The 22,663-nt window shown below is 43.4% G+C and overlaps 1 protein-coding gene across 1 annotated transcript in view; it reads right to left on the minus strand.

The window, feature by feature from the left end:
- Positions 1-4,817: 4,817 nt before the first annotated feature.
- Positions 4,818-22,663, minus strand: part of LOC109881178 (neurocalcin-delta A) — a 79,490-nt gene continuing 61,644 nt past the window's right edge. The window contains exons 3-4 of the mRNA XM_020473334.2: positions 6,439-6,544; positions 4,818-6,294 (exon numbers count right to left, since the gene is read on the minus strand). Of these exons, the coding sequence (XP_020328923.1) occupies positions 6,200-6,294; positions 6,439-6,544 (201 nt within the window). The 3' untranslated portion in view covers positions 4,818-6,199. The remainder of the gene's footprint in view (positions 6,295-6,438; positions 6,545-22,663) is intronic.

Raw genomic sequence — 22,663 nt, forward strand, 5'->3', positions numbered from 1 at the left:
TTGGCATTCTCTCCAACCAGCTTCACCTGTAATGGTTTTCCAACAGTCTTGAAGGAGTTCCCACATATGCCGAGCACTTGTTGGCTGCTTTTCCTTCACTCTGTAGTCTAACTCATCCCAAACCATCTCAATTGGGTTGAGTTCTGGTGATTGTGGAGGCCAGGTCACTCTCCTTCTTGCTCAAATAGTTCTTACACAGCCTGTCATGTTGTAAAAACAAATTATAGTCCCACTAACCAGATGGAATGGCGTATCGCTGTAGAATGCTGTGGTAGCCATGCTAGTTGTGTGCCTTGAATTCCAGCACACTTAACCACATCTCAACATCAACTGTTCGGAGAAGACTGCATGAATCATGCCTTCATGGTCGAATCGCTGCAAAGAAACCAATATTAAAGGACACCAATAATAAGAAGAGACTATCTTGGGCCAAGAAACATGAGCAATGGATATTCAATCGGTGGAAATCTGTCCATTGTTCTGATGAGTCCAATTAGAGATTTTTTGGTTCCATCCGCCGTCTCTTTGTGAGACGCAGAGTAGGTGAACGGATGATCTCCGCATGTGTGGTTCCCACAGTGAAGCATGGAGGAGGAGGTGTGATGGTGTGCAGCTGCTTTGTTGGTGACACTGTCAGTGATATATTTAGAATTCAAGACACACTTAACCATCATGGCTACCACAGCATTCTGCAGCAATATGCAATCCCATCTGGTTTGGGCTTAGTGGGGCTATAATTGGTTTTTCAACAGGACAATGACCCAACACACCTCCAGCATGTGTAAGGGCCATTTAAGCAAGACGGAGAGCCCTTTGTCTTCTGTTTCCAGGTCCACCCCATCCCCCGTGTCATCGATGGCCATCAGGCATACACGGTGAGTTGCCTCCTGAGTGTTCGACCACGGGGCTGGGGTTTCCAGTACCTAGATGTCTGAGAGGGTTACGGCCCGGAGGAGAGGTGCTGGGTCTCCACTAGAGACATCCTGGACCCAGCCCTCATTGCCGACTTCCACCGCCGACACCCCGGTCAACCAGGCATGCGCCCAGGCAGGATAATAGGTGGCGCCCCTAGAGGGGGGGTACTGACCCACCCTGATCTGTTTCACCAGTCCTTGTGCTTGTCTCCACCACCCTCCAGGTGTCACACATCTTCCCCATGATCCCCTGTGTATTTATACCTGTGTTTTCTGTCTGTCTGTGCCAGTTCGTCTTGATTGTCAAGTCAACCAGCGTTTTTCTCTCAGCTCCTGTTCTTCCCAGTCTCTGTTTTTCTCATCCTCCTGGTTCTGACCCTTGCCTGTCCTGACGCTTGCCTGTCCCCGACCTGCCTTTTGACCATTCTGCCTGCCCCTGACCTTGAGCCTGCCTGCTGCCATGTACCGTTTTGGACTCTGACCTGGATATTACCGCTTGCCTGTCCCCAACCTGCCTTTTGCCTACCCCTTGGACTATAATAAATATCAGAGCTCAAACCATCTGCCTCTCATGTCTGCATCTGCATTTCGCCTTGTGTCGTTATACTGTTGGAAAAGCAATCCAGGTGAAGCTGGTTGAGAGAATGCCAAGAGTGTGCAAAGCTGTCATCAAGGCAAAGGGTGGCTACTTTGAAGAATCTAAATTCAAAAAAATATTTGGATTTGTTTAACAGGTTTTTTTGGTTACAACATGATTCCATATGTGCAATTTCATAGTTTTGATGATGTCTTCACTATTATTCTACAATGCAGAAAATAGTCCAAATAAATAAAAACCCTTGAATGAGGTGGTGTGTCCAAACTTTTGACAGGTACTGTATTTATATCGCTACATGATATTATGGTATGGATATACAGTGCCTTGCGAAAGTATTCAGCCCCCTTGAACTTTGCGACCTTTTGCCACATTTCAGGCTTCAAACATAAAGATATAAAACTGTATTTTTTTGTGAAGAATCAACAACAAGTGGGACACAATCATGAAGTGGAACGACATTTATTGGATATTTCTTTTTTAACAAATCAAAAACTGAAAAATTGGGCGTGCAAAATTATTCAGCCCCCTTAAGTTAATACTTTGTAGCGCCACCTTTTGCTGTGATTACAGCTGTAAGTCGCTTGGGGTATGTCTCTATTAGTTTTGCACATCGAGAGACTGACATTTTTTCCCATTCCTCCTTGCAAAACAGCTCGAGCTCAGTGAGGTTGGATGGAGAGCATTTGTGAACAGCAGTTTTCAGTTCTTTCCACAGATTCTCGATTGGATTCAGGTCTGGACTTTGACTTGGCCATTATAACACCTGGATATGTTTATTTTTGAACCATTCCATTGTAGATTTTGCTTTATGTTTTGGATCATTGTCTTGTTGGAAGACAAATCTCCGTCCCAGTCTCAGGTCTTTTGCAGACTCCATCAGGTTTTCTTCCAGAATGGTCCTGTATTTGGCTCCATCCATCTTCCCATCAATTTTAACCATCTTCCCTGTCCCTGCTGAAGAAAAGCAGGCCCAAACCATGATGCTGCCACCACCATGTTTGACAGTGGGGATGGTGTGGTCAGGGTGATGAGCTGTGTTGCTTTTACGCCAAACATAACATTTTGCATTGTTGCCAAAAAGTTCAATTTTGGTTTCATCTGACCAGAGCACCTTCTTCCACATGTTTGGTGTGTCTCCCAGGTGGCTTGTGGCAAACTTTAAACTACACTTTTTATGGATATCTTTAAGAAATGGCTTTCTTCTTGCCACTCTTCCATAAAGGCCAGATTTGTGCAATATACGACTGATTGTTTTCCTATGGACAGAGTCTCCCACCTCAGCTGTAGATCTCTGCAGTTCATCCAGAGTGATCATGGGCCTCTTGGCTGCATCTCTGATCAGTCTTCTCCTTGTATGAGCTGAAAGTTTAGAGGGACGGCCAGGTCTTGGTAGATTTGCAGTGGTCTGATACTCCTTCCATTTCGATATTATCGCTTGCACAATGCTCCTTGGGATGTTTAAAGCTTGGGAAATCTTTTTGTATCCAAATCCAGCTTTAAACTTCTTCACAACAGTATCTCGGACCTGCCTGGTGTGTTCCTTGTTCTTCATGATGCTCTCTGCGCTTTTAACGGACCTCTGAGACTATCACAGTGCAGGTGCATTTATACGGAGACTTGATTACACACAGGTGGATTGTATTTATCATCATTAGTCATTTAGGTCAACATTGGATCATTCAGAGATCCTCACTGAACTTCTGGAGAGAGTTTGCTGCACTGAAAGTAAAGGGGCTGAATAATTTTGCACGCCCAATTTTTCAGTTTTTGATTTGTTAAAAAAGTTTGAAATATCCAATAAATGTCGTTCCACTTCATGATTGTGTCCCACTTGTTGTTGATTCTTCACAAAAAAATACACTTTTATATCTTTGTTTGAAGTCTGAAATGTGGCAAAAGGTCGCAAAGTTCAAGGGGGCCGAATACTTTCGCAAGGTACTGTATATACATTTGAATATGTATTACCCTACAATGGCCCTCAGGATCTCGTCACTGTATTTTTGTGCATTCAAATTGCCGTTGATAAAATGCATTTGGTGTTCATTGTCTGTAGCTTATGCCAGACCATACGACGCCATACACATGGTCTGCAGTTGTGAGGCCTGTTGGACATAGTGCCGAATTCTTTAAAATGACTTAAGAGGTTGCTTATGGTAGAGAAATTAACATTATTGGTTACATACACGTGGTTAGCAGATGTTGTTGCGGGTGTAGTGAAATGCTTGGCATGCTGACCGCAGGAATGTCCACCAGAGCTGTTGCCAGATAATTAAAATTTTGATTTGAATTGCACTCTTCCTCAACTTAAGACATCTGTGGCATTGTGTTGTGTGACAAAACTGCACATTTTAGAGTGGCCTTTTATTGTCCCTAGCATAAGGTGCACCTGGGTAATGATCATGCTGTTTAATCAGCTTCTTGATATGCCACACCTGTCAGGTGGGTGGATTATCTTGGCAAAGGAGAAATGCTCAATTGACAAATTTTGGTTACTGGCCAAACGCTCTAACCCCTAGGCTACCTGCCGCCCCTAGGCTACCTGCCGCCCCTAGGCTACCTGCCGCCCCTAGGCTACCTGCCGCCCGTAGGCTACCTGCCGCCCCTAGGCTACCTGCCGCCCCTAGGCTACCTGCCGCCCCTAGGCTACCTGCCGCCCCTAGGCTACCTGCCGCCGCATTTATATTTTTGTTCAGTATATAGTAAAGAACAACAAACAAACATGTTGATATGTTACACCGTGTCACAGAATGTGTGATAGGATAAGTTAGTCTGCATGTGTATTGTCCTTACAATGGATATTTAAGCAATTCAGGGACCCAGCCAGTGGCATACATTTAACTGTGTGGATATTTAAGCATTTCAGGGACCCAGCCAGTGGCATACATTTAACTGTGTGGATATTTAAGCATTTCAGGGACCCAGCCAGTGGCATACATTTCACTGTGTGGATATTTAAGCATTTCAGGGACCCAGCCAGTGGCATACATTTAACTGTGTGGATATTTAAGCATTTCAGGGACTCAGCCAGTGGCATACATTTAACTGTGTGTGGTGTAATCTGAAACCTGTGAACACTACTGGTGTTAGAGATAGATGATGATGATAGATTTGTGTTTCTCTAAAAAGGAGAGCTGTTGCCCTGTGAGTCTAGTTGAAGCAGAGCAGGATATAGACAGATAAATGCATAGCAACATGTGTGGTCCTCTCTGTTTTCAATACGATCCTACAATAAATATGATTATATTGTACACATCATTCTATCATGTTTGCAGTCAAAATATTCCAAACATTTATAATTCAAAATCTTAAAGTGAAAATGTTTAATTGCTGCAAAATGCCACAATATTTTGTCACTATGTCAAATATTATAATAAATCTTCTAGCTACCTCTTTTCGCTCATACACTCTCTCTTCCATCTACAGTAGGGGAGATCAATAGCTTCCATCTACAGTAGGGGAGATCAATAGCTTCCATCTACAGTAGGGGAGATCAATAGCTTCCATCTACAGTAGGGGAGATCAATAGCTTCCATCTACAGTAGGGGAGATCAATAGCTTCCATCTACAGTAGGGGAGATCAATAGCTTCCATCTGGTGTCATGTTTCTCCAATACTTTTCTCCCTCCTTTCAGTTCAGTTCCTCATGGCAGAATTGTGTTTCTTGGCTTTAAGTAGAAACAGCCCTTCACCACTGATCTTGGATCAAAATAGTAAACCTTGATCCTAACTGTAACCATTAGAATAAAATGAATGTCTATGATGGTCCAGTATGTGATGGTCTAGTATGTGATGGTCCAGTATGTGATGGTCTAGTATGTGATGGCCCAGTATGTGATGGTCCAGTATAATGGTCCAGTATAATGGTCCAGTATGTGATGGTCTAGTATGTGATGGTCTAGTATGTGATGGTCCAGTATGTGATGGTCCAGTATAATGGTCTAGTATGTGATGGTGCAGTATGTGATGGTCCAGTATGTGATGGTCCAGTATGTGATGGTCTAGTAGGTGATGGCCCAGTATGTGATGGTCCAGTATGTGATGGTCTAGTAGGTGATGGCCCAGTATGTGACGGTGCAGTTTGCGATGGTCCAGTATGTGATGGTCCAGTATAATGGTCCAGTATAATGGTCCAGTATGTAATGGTCCAGTATAATGGTCCAGTATGTAATGGTCCAGTATGTGATGGTGCAGTATGTGATGGTGCAGTATGTGATGGCCAATATGTGATGGGCCAGTATGTGATGCTCCAGTATGTGGTGGTCCAGTATGTGATGGTCTAGTATGTGATGGTCCAGTATGTGGTTGTCCAGTATGTGATGGTCCAGTATGTGATGGTCTAGTATGTGATGGTCTAGTATGTGATTGTCTAGTATGTGATGGTCCGGTATGTGATGGTCCAGTATGTGGTGGTCCAGTATGTGATGGTCTAGTATGTGATGGTCCAGTATGTGGTTGTCCAGTATGTGATGGTCCAGTATGTGATGGTCTAGTATGTGATGGTCCAGTATGTGATGGTCCAGTATGTGATGGTCTAGTATGTGATGGTCCAGTATGTGGCTCCTCTGCTTGGGTCCAATTTTATCTGCTCGATGTCGATCTGTTGTGCTGTTAGTCACTACTGGGTGAATGAAGAAGAATGCTTTGACCTGAATAAATAATACTAGATGCCTGCAGACAGTAGGTTGTTCTACTGCCCTACGCTGCTGGGATCACACTGCAGCAGCCGCACGATAGACGGATCGTTCTTTGCTCCCTCAACAAACTCCTCCAGAGACAGTTTACCTGAAGAACACAATGAGTAAAATGACAGTTAGTGTCAGTTGGTGTCAGTTGGTGCACAGACAGTAGGATGGAAACAGGGAGGAAGTGGATAAGGCCTGGAGGAGGATTTGGGAGTGAATTGAAATTTGATAGCTAGGTACTTACCATCACGATTTGTGTCCATCTGCCTGAAGATTTTGTCTGTGCGTTTCTCAGGTGTCGACTCATCCTCCGGCATTTTCATGACAGAGGAAACCATCTTGTAGATCGCCTGGAGACAGGTATAGAGAGAGGGGGTATGAGAAGCCAACCTCCACATTACATGATCTTATGTTATAACCTGAGCTAGTTCACCAGACATCTCTGAGAAATGGCAGGGCTCCAGAGAACTTCTCTGCCTTGGTATCTGATTACTGGTTGTTAGAAGTACAGATTAAAAGTCTCAGTCTCTCTCTGTCTCTCTCTCTGTCTCTCTCTCTGTCTCTTTCTCTCTGTCTCTCTCTCTGTCTCTCTCTCTCTCTCTCTCTCAGTCTCTCAATTCAATTCAATTCAATTCAAGGGCTTTATTGGCATGGGAAACATGTGTTAACATTGCCAAAGCCAGTGAGGTAGACAACATACAAAGTGAATATATAAAGTGAAAAACAACAAGGAAACAGGAAACATTACACATACAGAAGTTTCAAAACAGTAAAGACATTACAAATGTCATATTATATATATATACAGTGTTTTAACAATGTACAAATGGTTAAAGGACACAAGATAAAATAAATGAGCATAAATATGGGTTGTATTTACAATGGTGTTTGTTCTTCACTGGTTGCCCTTTTCTCATGGCAACAGGTCACAAATCTTGCTGCTGTGATGGCACACTGTGGAATTTCACCCAGTAGATATGGGAGTTTTTCAAAATTGGATTTGTTTTCGAATTCTTTGTGGGATCTGTGTAATCTGAGGGAAATATGTCTCTCTAATATGGTCATACATTGGGCAGGAGGTTAGGAAGTGCAGCTCAGTTTCCACCTCATTTTGTGGGCAGTGAGCACATAGCCTGTCTTCTCTTGAGAGCCATGTCTGCCTACGGCGGCCTTTCTCAATAGCAAGGCTATGCTCACTGAGTCTGTACATAGTCAAGGCTTTCCTTAATTTTGGGTCAGTCACAGTGGTCAGGTATTCTGCCGCTGTGTACTCTCTGTGTAGGGTCAAATAGCATTCTAGTTTGCTCTGTTTTTTTGTTAATTCTTTCCAATGTGTTAAGTAGTTATCTTTTTGTTTTCTCATGATTTGGTTGGGTCTAATTGTGCTGCTGTCCTGGGGCTCTGTAGTGTGTGTTTGTGTTTGTGAACAGAGCCCCAGGACCAGCTTGCTTAGGGGACTCTTCTCCAGGTTCATCTCTCTGTAGGTGATGGCTTTGTTATGGAAGGTTTGTGAATCGCTTCCTTTTAGGTGGTTGTAGAATTTAACAGCTCTTTTCTGGATTTTGATAATTAGTGGGTATCGGCCTAATTCTGCTCTGCATGCATTATTTGGTGTTCTACGTTGTACACGGAGGATATTTTTGCTGAATTCTGCGTGCAGAGTCTCAATTTGGTGTTTGTCCCATTTTGTGAAGATTGGTATGTTGAAATTTATGTTTCTTTTGATGGCATAGAATGCCCTTCTTGCCTTGTCTCTCAGATCGTTCACAGCTTTGTGGAAGTTACCTGTGGTGCTGATGTTTAGGCCAAGGTATGTATAGTTTTTTTGTGTGCTCTAGGGCAACAGTGTCTAGATGGAATTTGTATTTGTGGTCCTGGTGACTGGACCTTTTTTGGAACACCATTATTTTGGTCTTACTGAGATTTACTGTCAGGGCCCAGGTCTGACAGAATCTGTGCATAAGATCTAGGTGCTGCTGTAGGCCCTCCTTGGTTGGTGACAGAAGCACCAGATCATCAGCAAACAGCAGACATTTGACTTCGGATTCTAGCAGGGGGAGGCCGGGTGCTGCAGACTTTTCTAGTGCCCTCGCCAATTCGTTGATATATATGTTGAAGAGGGTGGGGCTTAAGCTGCATCCCTGTCTAACCCCACGACCCTGTGTGAAGAAATGTGTGTGTTTTTTGCCAATTTTAACCGCATACTTGTTGTTTGTGTACATGGATTTTATAATGTCGTATGTTTTACCCCCAACACCACTTTCCATCAGTTTGTATAGCAGACCCTCATGCCAGATTGAGTCGAAGGCTTTTTTGAAATCAACAAAGCATGAGAAGACTTTGCCTTTGTTTTGGTTTGTTTGATTGTCAATTAGGGTGTGCAGGGTGAATACATGGTCTGTTGTACGGTAATTTGGTAAAAAGCCAATTTGACATTTGCTCAGTACATTGTTTTCATTGAGGAAATGTACGAGTCTGCTGTTAATAATAATGCAGAGGATTTTCCCAAGGTTACTGTTGACACATATTCCACGGTAGTAATTGGGGTCAAATTTGTCTCCACTTTTGTGGATTGGGGTGATCAGTCCTTGGTTCCAAATATTGGGGAAGATGCCAGAGCTAAGTATGATGTTAAAGAGTTTTAGTATAGCCAATTGGAATTTGTTGTCTGTATATTTGATCATTTCATTGAGGATACCATCAACACCACAGGCCTTTTTGGGTTGGAGGGTTTTTATTTTGTCCTGTAACTCTTTCAATGTAATTGGAGAATCCAGTGGGTTCTGGTAGTCTTTAATAGTTGATTCTAAGATCTGTGTTTGATCATGTATATGTTTTTGCTCTTTATTCTTTGTTATAGAGCCAAAAAGATTGGAGAAGTGGTTTACCCATACATCTCCATTTTGGATAGATAATTCTTCGTGTTGTTGTTTGTTTAGTGTTTTCCAATTTTCCCAGAAGTGGTTAGAGTCTATGGATTCTTCAATTGCATTGAGCTGATTTCTGACATGCTGTTCCTTCTTTTTCCGTAGTGTATTTCTGTATTGTTTTAGTGATTCACCATAGTGAAGGCGTAGACTCAGGTTTTCCGGGTCTCTATGTTTTTGGTTGGACAGGTTTCTCAATTTCTTTCTTAGATTTTTGCATTCTTAATCAAACCATTTGTCATTATTGTTAATTTTCTTCGGTTTTCTATTTGAGATTTTTAGATTTGATAGGGAAGCTGAGAGGTCAAATATACTGTTAAGATTTTCTACTGCCAAGTTTACACCTTCACTATTACAGTGGAACGTTTTACCCAGGAAATTGTCTAAGAGGGATTGAATTTGTTGTTGCCTAATTGTTTTTTGGTAGGTTTCCAAACTGCATTCCTTCCATCTATAGCATTTCTTAATGTTACTCAGTTCCTTTGGCTTTGATGCCTCATGATTGAGTATTGCTCTGTTTAAGTAGACTGTGATTTTGCTGTGGTCTGATAGGGGTGTCAGTGGGCTGACTGTGAACGCTCTGAGAGACTCTGGGTTGAGGTCAGTGATAAAGTAGTCTACAGTACTACTGCCAAGAGATGAGCTATAGGTGTACCTACCATAGGAGTCCCCTCGAAGCCTACCGTTGACTATGTACATACCCAGCGTGCGACAGAGCTGCAGGAGTTGTGACCCGTTTTTGTTGGTTATGTTGTCATAGTTGTGCCTAGGGGGGCATATGGGGGAGGGAATGCTGTCACCTCCAGGCAGGTGTTTGTCCCCCTGTGTGCTGAGGGTGTCAGGTTCTTGTCCGGTTCTGGCATTTAGGTCACCACAGACTAGTACATGTCCCTGGGCCTGGAAATGATTGATTTCCCCCTCCAGGATGGAGAAGCTGTCTTCATTAAAATATGGGGATTCTAGTGGGGGGATATAGGTAGCACACAGGAGGACATTTTTCTCTGTTAGGATAATTTCTTTTTGAATTTCTAGCCAAATGTAGAATGTTCCTGTTTTGATTAATTTAATGGAGTGAGTTAGGTCTGCTCTATACCAAATTAGCATACCCCCTGAGTCCCTTCCCTGTTTCACACCTGGTAGTTTGGTGGATGGGACTACCAGCTCTCTGTAACCTAGAGGGCAACCAGTGGGTCCATCTCCTCTATACCAGGTTTCTTGCAGGATGACAATGTCTGTATTACCGATTTCTTTGGTGAAGTCCGGGTTTCTGCTCTTTAGGCCAAAGGCAGATGACCTCAGGCCTTGGATATTCCAGGATAATATTTATTTTATTTATTTTACCTTTATTTAACCAGGTAGGCAAGTTGAGAACAAGTTCTCATTTACAATTGCAACCTGGCCAAGATAAAGCAAAGCAGTTCGACAGATAAAACGACACAGAGTTACACATGGAGTAAAAACAAACATACAGTCAATAATGCAGTATAAACAAGTCTATATACAATGTGAGCAAATGAGGTGAGAAGGGAGGTAAAGGCAAAAAAGGCCATGATGGCAAAGTAAGTACAATATAGCAAGTAAAATATAGTGAAGGCTTTTTGTTCCATAGAGTGTCCAATGTTGTTGGTCGTGGTTTAGCCTCAGGCCAGTAAGTGTGAGCAGAGCCTGCTGAGCATCTGGTACATGCCATTGGCTTGGGCGAGTGTGAGAGTGGGGGTTGGGACTGTTTGCCCGCTCACTACCTGGGCGTATGTGTGGCTTCCATGTTGAGGCCCTCTTTGCGGGGGTGGGGTGCATGGGGTGGGCAGGAGTGGCATAGGTCTGATCTGAGGGGGCCTAAATGGAGTGTGGGCATGGTTGACGTGGGGGGGTGTTGATTGGTTGGGGTGGGGGTGTGGATGTGTCTGGGTGTACTGTGGTCTGGATGTAATTCCTCTTGGCGTGGGTCCTCTATGTGTAGGTCCAGGGGGAGGTCCTGCAGATCTGGGAGGGTGTCTCGCTGGTCTGGGTGGGGTGTCTATTGATCTGTTGCTCCTGTGTGGAGTGTTGGGGATACATTTGAGAGCGATGTCCTTTAGAGTCCGGGCAAAGGTGGGCACTGCTGCCTTGTAGAGGTGGACCTGGTCATAGAGGCTGTTCAAGTCCAGGGTGGAGTGGTGGGCCAGGAAAACGTTTGGTTTTGAGGCACAGTCACGGGAAATACTTGCATTTACCCGCTGTATTGTGGCGGGGTGGAAGTCTTTTCGTGGTAGCAGGGTGGAGATAACCACTTGTGCGTTGGGGAAAGTAGAAGAAGCCTTTTCAATCACTCCCTTCAGTGCTGTGGCCACTCTTTCCTGCTGTGCTCTCAGGTCGTTTGTGCCTGTGTGTATTATTATGTGGCTGGGTGAGCCTAGTTTGGCCTCAGACAGAAGGTCTAGGGCACGCTGGGTGTTTGGACACCAGAGTTTAGACACACTGTGTTTGGGAAAAAGTATTTTTTCTTCTATATATTTCCCATTTGAGTCCATAAGTAGTACAATCTGTGTCTTGTGTTTGTCCTCAGTGGGTGTGGGGGGGTTGACAGAAGGGCTATCAGGGTGGCTGACAGGGGGGGTGCTCAGAGGGGGTGAGAGCCTCTGGGCTTGGGGTTCTTCATTTGTCTGTTGTGCTGTGATGTCGACTCTATGGTCAGGGTCTGGTGTGGACTGTTCTGCTGTGGTGTCGACTCTATGGTCAGGGTCTGGTGTGGACTGTTCTGCTGTGGTGTCGAGACTTTTGTTGGGTGCTGAGGTGGGCTGTTCTGCTGGCTTCTCTGTGGGGGTGGCCACCTCTCTAGTGGGTTGTTCTCTGTCACACGCCGTCCCCCTCAACTTCTCCTCCATCCCCCTCACCCTCTCCTCCATCCGCCTCAACCTCTCCTCCACCAGCAGTCTGATACTCTCCTCTAGTGCTCTGTTCTGCTCCTCTTTCTCCTGTTGTATTTGTCTCACCACTGTCCAAAGTGCAGATATGTCTCTGTCCACCTCCAGCTCTCCGGGTCTGGTTAAGGGGCTGTTGTTGTGCTGGACTGTTGTCTGGGTCTGTGCTGACTGAAGTGTAATCACCTGCTGTTCCAGCTCCACCTGCCTTATCTCCAGCTGGGTGAATTTGTCCTTCATTTCAATGAGGGAGTGGTAATCTGTGCTGGGAGGTTGACCCTCCGCTGGGGGTTGCTCATCTGTGGGGTTACATAATGAAGAGGTCTGGTCTGATCCTCTCGGGGTGGGGGTATCTTTATCAAGGGAGAGTTTCTCCTGCTGAGCTAATTCTTTGATTAGGTGAAAGTCCAGTTGAAACTGTTTGTGGTTACGCTGTACCATCACTGTTCCGGACTTATAGATATTTATATTACTTAACTCAGAGTCCTCGTTGTCAAGTATTCTGAGTTTCCACCCCTCGTTAATCCCCCCTCTCGTAACAGAGGGGTAGTGTGCTAATATAGCACTGTGCCATGCCAGGGGATGGTTTGTGTGGAAGATAGTTGCTGATGTTCCCATTTTTGTAATAGTCAGCAAAAAGTGTCTTGATTTTCCATAAGGAGCTTCATTTTGTAATCTTTTCTTGCCTTTTCATTCTTTACATGCACAGGGTACTATATTTTAATTACCTCTGAACAGCGGGAGGGAGCTTCTAAGGCCTCTCCATTTGGTTGGGGTAGACTGTGTGACTCTCCTGCCATTGTTGGGCTAATGAGCTTTGACACCTCTCACTTGACACGTCAGTGCTATTTGAAGCTGTATCAAGCTTGGCAGAATTATGTTAGAATTAGAGTTAGAAATCCTTATAAAGTAATGTTGTGTATTTTTCTTCCTGGCTTTTGGAGAAAAAAATATATAGTTTCAGACTAAGCATTACTCACTCAGTTCCAGGTTGGATGGTGTTTTCAGGTTTCTGTTGTTTTCCAGAGAATTTGCTGTATAGAGAAACAAATCTTGGTAGTTGTGAACCTTCCAGGTGATTCCGTAATTCCGTCCAAAATCAGGTTGTAGGTTTTAAGTTTTGATTTGAAGTAGGGGTTATGTTGTAGAGGGTAGAATCCAGTATGTGTTCCTGACAAAAAATCTAAGTTTATCTAACTCCTAATCTATCTTTTTTAAAGAAAATGCTGAAAAATGCAGGAGCTCATCTGATTGTGACTTCCTCTCTGCTCTGCTCTCTCTCTCTCCTCTCTCTGTCTCTCTCTGTGTCTCTCTCTCTCTCTGTCTCTGCCTCACTCTCAATTTCTGTCTCTCTCTCTCTCTGTCTCTCTCTCTGTCTCTCTCTATCTGTCTCTCTCTCTGTCTTTCTATCTGTCTCTCTCTCTGTCTCTGTCTCTCTCTCTCTCTCTCTCCCTCTCTCTCTCTCTCTCTCAGTCTGTCTCTCAGTCTCTGTCTCTGCCTCGCTATTGATCTCTGTCTCTCTCTCTCTCCCCCTCTCTCTCTCTCTCTCTCTCTCTCTCTCTCTCTCTCTCTCTCTCTCAGTCTCTGTCTCTCTCTCAATTCAATTCAATTCAATTCAAGGGCTTAGTTGGCATGGGAAACATGTGTTAACATTTCCAAAGCAAGTGAGGTAGATAATATATAAAGTGAATATACAAAGTGAAATAAATAATAAAAATTAACAGTAAACATTACACATAGAAGTTTCAAAACAATAAAGACATTACAAATGTCATATTATATATACAGTGTTTTAACAATGTACAAATGGTTAAGGTATACAAGGGAAAATAAATTAGCATAAATATGGGTTGTATTTACAATGGTGTTTGTTCTTCACTGGTTGCCCTTTTCTCGTGGCCACAGGTCACAAATCTTGCTGCTGTGATGGCACACTGTGGAATTTCACCCAGTAGATATGGGAGTTTATCAAAATTGGATTTGTTTTCGAAATCTTTGTGGATCTGTGTAATCTGAGGGAAATATGTCTCTCTAATATGGTCATACATTGGGCAGGAGGTTAGGAAGTGCAGCTCAGTTTCTACCTCTCTCTCTGTCTCTCTCTCAGTCTCTGCCTCTCTCTGTCTCTCTCTCAGTCTCTGTCTCTCTCTCAGTCTCTGTCTCTGAGTCTCTCTCTCTCTCTCTCTGTCTCTCTCTGTCTCGCTCTTGCTCTCTGTCTCTCTCTCTCTCTCTCTCTCTCTCTCTCTCTCTCTCTCTCTCAGTTTCTGTCGCTGCCTCGCTCTCAGTCTCTCTCTGTCTCTGCCTCGCTCTCAGTCTCTCTCTGTCCCTGCCTCGCTCTCAGTCTCTGCCTCTCTCTCTGTCTCTCTCTCCCTATCCCTCTCTCTCTGTCTCTCTCTCCCTGTCTCTCTCTCTCTCTCTCTCTCTCTCTCTCTCTCTCTCAATTCATGGCATGGGCAATTCAATGGGCTTTATTGGCATGGGCATGGAAATAAACAATACAAATTTACAGTAAACATTACACATACAGAAGTTTAAAAACAATAAAGACAACAATTAATGTCATATTATATATATTTCTATATATAATATGTTTATAGTATGTTTATTATAATATGTTTATTATATATATATACAGTGTTGTAACAATGTACAAATGGTTAAAGTACACAAGGGAAAATAAATAAACATAAATATGGGTTGTATTTACAATGGTGTTTGTTCTTCACTGGTTGCCCTTTTCTTGTGGCAACAGGTCACAAATCTTGCTGCTGTGATGGCACACTGTGGAATTTCACCCAGTAGATATGGGAGTCTCTCTCTCTCTTTGTCTGTCTCTCTCTCTCTGAATCTCTCTCTGTAACTCTCTCTCTCTCTGTCTCTCTCTCTCTCTGTCTCTCTCTCTATAACTCTCTCTGTCTCTCTCTCTGTAACTCTCTCTGTAACTCTCTGTAACTCTCTCTCTCTGTCTCGCTCTCTGTAACTCTCTCTGTCTCTCTCTCTGTAACTCTCTCTGTCTCTCTCTCTAACTCTCTCTCTGTCTCTCTCTCTCTGTCTGTCTCTGTAACTCTCTCTCTCTGTGTCTCTCTCTCTGTAACTCCCTCTCTGTCTCACTCTGTCTTGCACTGATGAGATGAGCCTATCTCACTCCGTCTTAGACTAAGGAGATGAGCCTGTCTCACTGTCTCAGACTGAGGAGATGAGCCTGTCTCACTCTGTCTCAGACTGAGGAGATGAGCCTGTCTCACTCTGTCTCAGACTGAGGAGATGAGCCTGTCTCACAAGTGGCAAATACATCCAGTGTTAGTGAGATGACTCTATTCGTCTCTAACTTAGTTGACCTGATAGATCTAAGTGATATTACGTGATAGAATGTGACAGACATGAAGTGATATTGATTAACTATGCCTACTAATGATACAGGCAGTGATCACTGACATTGGTTTACCTGCTTCCTAACCAGTCCATTTACTGCAGGGCTGTCAATCCAATGTATATATGAAGCCCCTTCTACATCAGCAGATGTCACAAAGTGCTGAACAGAAACCCAGCCTAAAACCCCAAACAGCAAGCAATGCAGATGTAGAAGCAAAGTGGCTAGGACCCCCCCCCCCCCTCCCCTGTGTGCTGTTGTTGTAATGTGAACATTTACCAGCAGTGCTTCAGTCAGTATCAGTGGTATAGAAGTAGGTTTTTGGGGTATCTGTACTTTACTATTTATACTTTTACTTTACTACATTCATAAAGAAAATGATGTACTTTTTACTCCATACCTTTTCTCTGACATCCAAAAGTACTTTGAATGCTTAGCAGGACAGGAAATTGGTCCAATTCACACACTTATTAAGAGAACATCCCTGGTCATCCCTACTGCCTCTAATCTGGTTACTCACTAAACGTACTTGCTTAGTTTGTAAATTATGTCTGAGTGTTGGAGTGTGCGCCTGGCTACCCGTAAGTAAATAAAAAAAACTGGAAAATGTGGCCATCTGGTTTGCTTAATATTGGGTTTTAGAAATGATTTATACTTTTACATTTACCTTTGACTTAAGTTCATTTTAGCAATTACATTTACTTTTGATACTTAAGTATATTTTAAACCAAATAATTTTACTCAAGTAGTATTTTACTGGGTAACTTTTACTTTTACTCAAGTCATTTTTTATTAAGGCATCTTTACATTTACTCAAGTATGACAGTTGGGTACTTTTTCCACCATTGGTCAGCTTACGAAGCAACTGCTGTCTATCAGGACTTCAATGGAGCTTTTGTGTCGGGCAGCTTAGATAAGAGTAAGGCTCTGCTGTGTCTATCTCACCCTAACCGTCTTCTGTGTCTAGCTGATGATGGATAGATAGAGGAGGTATCAGGCAGAATCAGAAAGTGATGTCTCCATGCCTGAGACCTGAAGTACCTGTCGTCCCCCCTTACATATACCCCTAACCCTAACCCTACACATAGAGGCTTGGAGGGAATACTGTAGCCCATAAATGCTCTCATTCTACAGGATCTCAAGTGATGATTTGTCTTCTCTAATAGAGTATTGTGTGCTGTGCCTAGTTCAGGGTACATTTGCCTAGTTAGAGGGGAATCTACCCAGTTCCAGGGGAATCTACCAAGTTCAAGGGTCTCTACCTAGTTCCAGGTGAATCTACCCAGTTCCAAGGGAATCTACCAAGTTCCAGGGGCCTGTACCTTGTTCCAGGTGAATCTACCCAGTTCCAAGAGAATCTACCAAGTTCCAGGGGCCTCTACCTTGTTCCAGGTGAATCTACCCAGTTCCAAGGGAATCTACCAAGTTCCAGGGGCCTGTACCTTGTTCCAGGTGAATCTACCCAGTTCCAAGGGAATCTACCAAGTTCCAGGGGCCTGTACCTTGTTCCAGGTGAATCTACCCAGTTCCAAGGGAATCTACCAAGTTCCAGGGGCCTGTACCTTGTTCCAGGTGAATCTACCCAGTTCTGTTACGGTTTTCTAGGTGTGAAGGATAGTCGGACCAAAATGCAGCGTGACTATTGCAATCCATGTTTATTAAACAACGTAAACACAAATATACAAAAAACAATAAACATAATGTGAAAACCGAAACAGCCTAAACTGGTGCAATCTGACACTAAGGACACTAAGGACAATCACCCACGACAAACTCAAAGAATATGGCTGACTAAATATGGTTCCAAAGGAATCTACCAAGTTCCAGGGGCCTGTACCTTGTTCCAGGTGAATCTACCCAGTTCTAGGGGAATCTACACTACCGTTCAAAAGTTTGGGGTCACTTAGAAGTGTCCTTGTTTTTGTAAGAAAAGCACATTTTAGTCCATTAAAATAACATCAAATTGATCAGAAATACAGTGTAGACATTGTTAATATTGTAAATGACTATTGTAGCTGGAAACGACTGATTTTTATATTGTATTGGATAGAAAACACTCTAAAGTTTCCAAATCTGTTAAAATAATGTCTGTGAGTATAACATAACTGATATGGCAGACAAAAACCCGAGGACACTCCCTCCAGAATTTTCTTTTTCAGCTCACCCCTGATTACTATGGCTGTCAATGGGAATATAAATGGAATACCTCCCAGATTGCAGCTCCTAGGGCTTCCACTAGATATCAACAGTCTTTAGAAAGAGTTTCAGGCTTGTTTTTTGAAAAATGAGCTAGAATTTGTAGTTTTAGTAAGTGGCTCCCATTTTGTCTGTCGTGTTTGTTGCGTGTTCCGGTGAGGGCGTGTACTTTGTTATTTATCTCCGGTAATGGTCTCCGGTATTCTCCGTCTTAAATTGTATCGTTTATTTACATATTAGGGTACCTGAGGATTGATTTGAAATGATGTTTGATATGTTTGGAAGAAGTTTATTGATAACTTACGGGATTCATTTGTATGCATTTTGAATGAGGGAAACCGGTGGATTACTGAGTCAAGCGTGCCAATGAAACTGACTTTTTGGGGATATAAAGAAGGACTTCATCGAACAAAAGGACCATTTGTTATGTAGTTGGGACCCTTGTGATTGCAACCAGATGAAGATCTTCAAAGGTAAGTGATTTATTTTATCGCTATTGCTGACTTTCGTGAAGCCTTTTTGAAATCTGACAAAGCGGCAGGATTAACAAGAAGTTAAGCTTTTAAATGATGTATGACACTTGTATTTTCATGAATGTTTAATATTAAGATTTTTGTAATTTGAATTTCGCGCTCTGCAATTTCACCGGATGTTGGCCAGGTGGGACGCTAGAAGTTAATCTTTTCATTTTATTGGCCAGTCTGAGATATGGCTTTTTCAACAACAGAGTAAATTATATATCCCTGATGTCTCTCAAGAAGGAGATCATCATCCTGAGCTCGTCTACTTTATTATCCAGAGACTGAACATTAGCGAGTAATATACTCGGAAGCTGTGGATGGCATGCACGCCTCCTGAGTTGGACTAGAAGTCCACTCTGAATACATCTTCTTCGCCAGCGGTGGTTTGGAGCTGGAATAAGTTTCATTGCCCTGGGGCGTACGAACAAAGGATCCAATTCAGGAAAGTTGTATTCCTGGTCACCGCCGCTCTGATATCCCAACGTTTTTTCCGTCTGTAGGTAATAACACAAAAGATTTCCTTGGCTAATAATGTAAGAAGTAACACACAAAAAACTAAAATAGCTTAGGAGCAAGAAAGCAGAGGAACCATATCTGTCGTCACCATCTACCTAGTTCATGGGGAATCTTCCTAGTTTCAGATGGATCTACCCAGTTCAAGGCCAGGCAGCAGGCTATTAGCCAGCCTGCCAGCTTAGTGGAGTCTGCCACTAGCACAGTCAGTGTAGTCATCTCAGCTATCCTCATTGAGACCGTGCCTGTGCCTCGATCTAGGCAGGGCAAAACTAAACATTGTGATATTCACCTAAGCAATCTCCCTGGAGTGAAGACCTTCTACATTCCTGTCATTATTGAAAGAGATTGTGATATCTCAAAATAGGGCCACTTACTGTTAGATCCCTCACTTCCAAGGCAGTCATGGTCAATGAACTAATCACTGATCATAATCTTGATGTGATTGGCTTGACTGAAGCATGGCTCAAGCTTGATGAATTTACTCTGTTAAATGAGGACTCTCCTCCTGGTTACACTATTGACCATATCCCCCGCACATCCCGCAAAGGTGGAGGTGTTGCTAACTACAGCAAATGTCAATAATAAAATAGAAATTACTGTGTTTTTGTCTTTTGAGCTGCTAGTCATGAAATCTATGCAGCATACTCAATCACTTTTTTTAGTTACTGGCCTTCTAGGCCATATACAGTGTTCCTCACTGAGTTCCCTGAATTCCTATCAGACCTTGTAGTCACGGTAGATAATATTCACATTTTTGGGGACTTCAGTATTCACAAAGTCCACAGACCCACTCCAAAGGCTTTCGGAGCCATCATCGACTCAGTGGGTTTTGTCCAACATGTCTCCGGACCTACTCACTGCCACAGTCATGCGCTGGACCTAGTTTTGTCACATGGAATAGATATTGTGGATCTAAATGTTTTTCCTCATAATCCTGGACTAAATTGGACCACCATTTTAGTATGTTTCCAATCACAACAAATAATCTGCTCAGATCCCAACCAAGGATCTGTCACGTATACTCCCTCTCCGGTGCTTGAGGACACCCGTCTCATTATTATTACGCACACCTGTCACCATTGTTACAGGCACCAGCGTCTCATCAGACTCACCTTCCTGATTACCTTCCCTATAACTGTCACTCCCTTTGGTTCTTTCCTTAGGCGTTATTGGCTCTGTTTCGGTTTCATGTCTGTATGCTTTCGTGTTTCTTGTTTTGTTCCATGTTCATTTATTTATTATTAAATTAGTCACTCCCTGTACTTGCTTCCCGACTCCCAGCATACATGTTACAGAATAACGCCTCACCAAATGGGAGCATCAGTGAGTGTTTTTTGTTTTTTGTATTGTAGGTGACGTCGGGACCGGGTTTCGCTACAGGAGCTACCACGGATGCCTCAGCTGGCTCGCCGGGCTTCCATTCCTCAGCTGGCTCGTCAGGGTTACAAGACTCGGTTGGCTCGACAGGTTCACACGCCTCAGCAGAAGCGATCGGACCGATCCTGGTCCCCGGGACCGTCCCTCTGGTCGGCATTCTCCGGCTGGAGCCGCGCATCAGGGAGGGGGTACTGTCACATATACTCCCTCTTGAGGTCACCAGTTTGCTTATTAGAATGCACACCGGTCACCATCGTTACACACACCAGCGCCTCCTCAGACTCACCTGGACTCCATCACCTTCCTGATTACCTTCCCTATAACTGTCACTCCCTTAGGTTCTTTCCCTAGGTGTTATTGACTCTATTTCGGTTTCATGTCTGTACGCTTTTTGTGTTTCTTGTTTTATTCCACGTTAGTTTACTTATTAATAAATGATTCACTCTCTGTACTTGCTTCCCGACTCCCAGTGTACACATTACAGGATCAGCAAAAACCAAGCTATAAATTCTCGGACAACCCAAAGATTCCTAGATACCCTTCCAGACTCCCTCCACCTACCCAAGGACGTCGGAGTACAAAAATCCACCTAACTGAAGATATATGTTTAACTTTGCATAATACCTTAGATGCAGTAGCACCCCTAAAACTAAAACATTTGTCACAAGAAATGATCTCCCTGATATACAGAAAAGCAAGCTTCCAGAAAATTGGAACGGAAATGGCGCTCCACCAAACTGGAAGTCTTCTGACTAGTTTGGAAAAACAGTACCGTACAATATCGAAGAGCCCTCACTGCTGCTCAAGAAAATTAGAACAATCCTAAAAATGTTTTTGATACAGTTGCCAAGCTAACTAAAAAGCAACATTCCCCAAGAGAGGATGGCTTTCACTTCAGCAGTGATGAATTCATGAACTTCTTAGACGAAAATCATGATCATTAGTAGGCAAATTACGGATTCCTCTTTGAATCTGCGTATTTCTCCAAAGTGCAGTTGTCCTGAGTCTGCCAGGACCTGCCTTCAATGGAGACACTCAAGGTTTTTGATCCTGTATCTCTTGACACATTCATAAAAATAGTCATGGCCTCTAAACCTTCAAGCTCCAGATGTGTACCAAACTCACTAAAAGTAGAATGGTTACATGCTCCAAACCAACTGTGTTATTTCGTTCATTTTTTTGGTTTGTAACTTATTTTGTACATAATGTTGCTGCTACCGTCTCTTATTACCAAAAAGAGCTTCTGGACAGAACAGCGATTATTCACCACGAACTGGAAGAAGCTTTTTCCTTTAACGAGTCCGACGTGAAGGATATACAGCTTCCCCGGTAAGAGTGCCCAAATCTCTGTCATTTGCATGAATAGATGGAAAAAAATGAGGTCAAACTGACTTCTGAGAATTTGTAAGCGAGCAAGTAAACCCCCACTGCCATCTGTTCTATTGGCAAAGGTGCAATCATTGGAAAATAAAATGGATGACCTACAAGCAAGATCCTCCCACCAACGGGACATTAAAGACTGTAACATCTTATGTTTCACTGAGTCGTGGCTGAACAACGACATGACTAACATACAGCTGGCATGTTATACACTGCATCAGCAGGATAGAACAGCAGCCTCTGGTAAAGACAAGGGGTGGCGGTCCATGTATATTTTGTAAACAGCTGGTGCACAATATCTAAGGAAGTCTCGAGGTTTTGCTAGTTGAGGTAGAGTATCTCATAAGCTATAGACCACACTATCTTCCTACAGAGTTTTCAGTTGTATTTTTCATAGGTGTCTACATACCACCACAGACCGAAGATGGCACTAAGACCGCACTCAATGAGCTGTATACCACCATAAGTAAACCGGAAAATGCTCATCCAGAGGCGGCGATCCGAGTGGCCAGGGACTTCAATGCAGGAAAACTTAAACCCGTTATACCAAATTTCTACCAGCACGTTAAATGTGCAACCAGAGGGAAAAAACTCAACATCATCTGAGGGAGAGAGACTTCAATACAGGACTAAGATTGAATCGTGCTTCACTGGCTCCGATGCTCATCGGATGTGGCAGGGCTTGCCAACTATTACAGACGACAAAGGGAATCACGGCCGAGAGCTGCCCAGTGACACGAGCCTACCAGACAAGGTAAATTACTTCTATGCTCGCTTCGAGGCAAGTAACTCTTAAACATGCATGAAAGCATTATCTGTTCTGGACGACTGTGTGGTCACGCTCTCTGCAGCCGATGTGAGTAAAACCTTTAAACAGGTCAACATTCACAAGGCTGCAGGGCCAGATGGATTACCAGGACGTGTACTCCAAGCATGCGCTGACCAACTGGCAAGTGTCTTCACTGACATTTTAAAACCTCTCCCTGTCGGAGTCTTTAATACCAACATGTTTCAAGCAGACCACCATAATCCCTGTGTCCAAGAACACTAAGGTAACATGCCTAAATGAATACCGACCCATAGCAATCACATCTGTAGCCATGAAGTGCTTTGAAAGGCTAGTCATGGCTCACTTCAACACCATTATCCCAGGAACCCTAGACCCACTCTAATTTGCATACCGCCCTAACAGATCCACAGATGGTGCAATCTCTATTACATTCCCACCTGGACAAAAGGAACACCTCTGTGAGAATGCTATTCATTGACTTCAGCTCAGCGT

This window comes from Oncorhynchus kisutch, linkage group LG14 (assembly GCF_002021735.2).
Source record: "Oncorhynchus kisutch isolate 150728-3 linkage group LG14, Okis_V2, whole genome shotgun sequence".
Taxonomy (NCBI): Eukaryota; Metazoa; Chordata; class Actinopteri; order Salmoniformes; family Salmonidae; genus Oncorhynchus; species Oncorhynchus kisutch.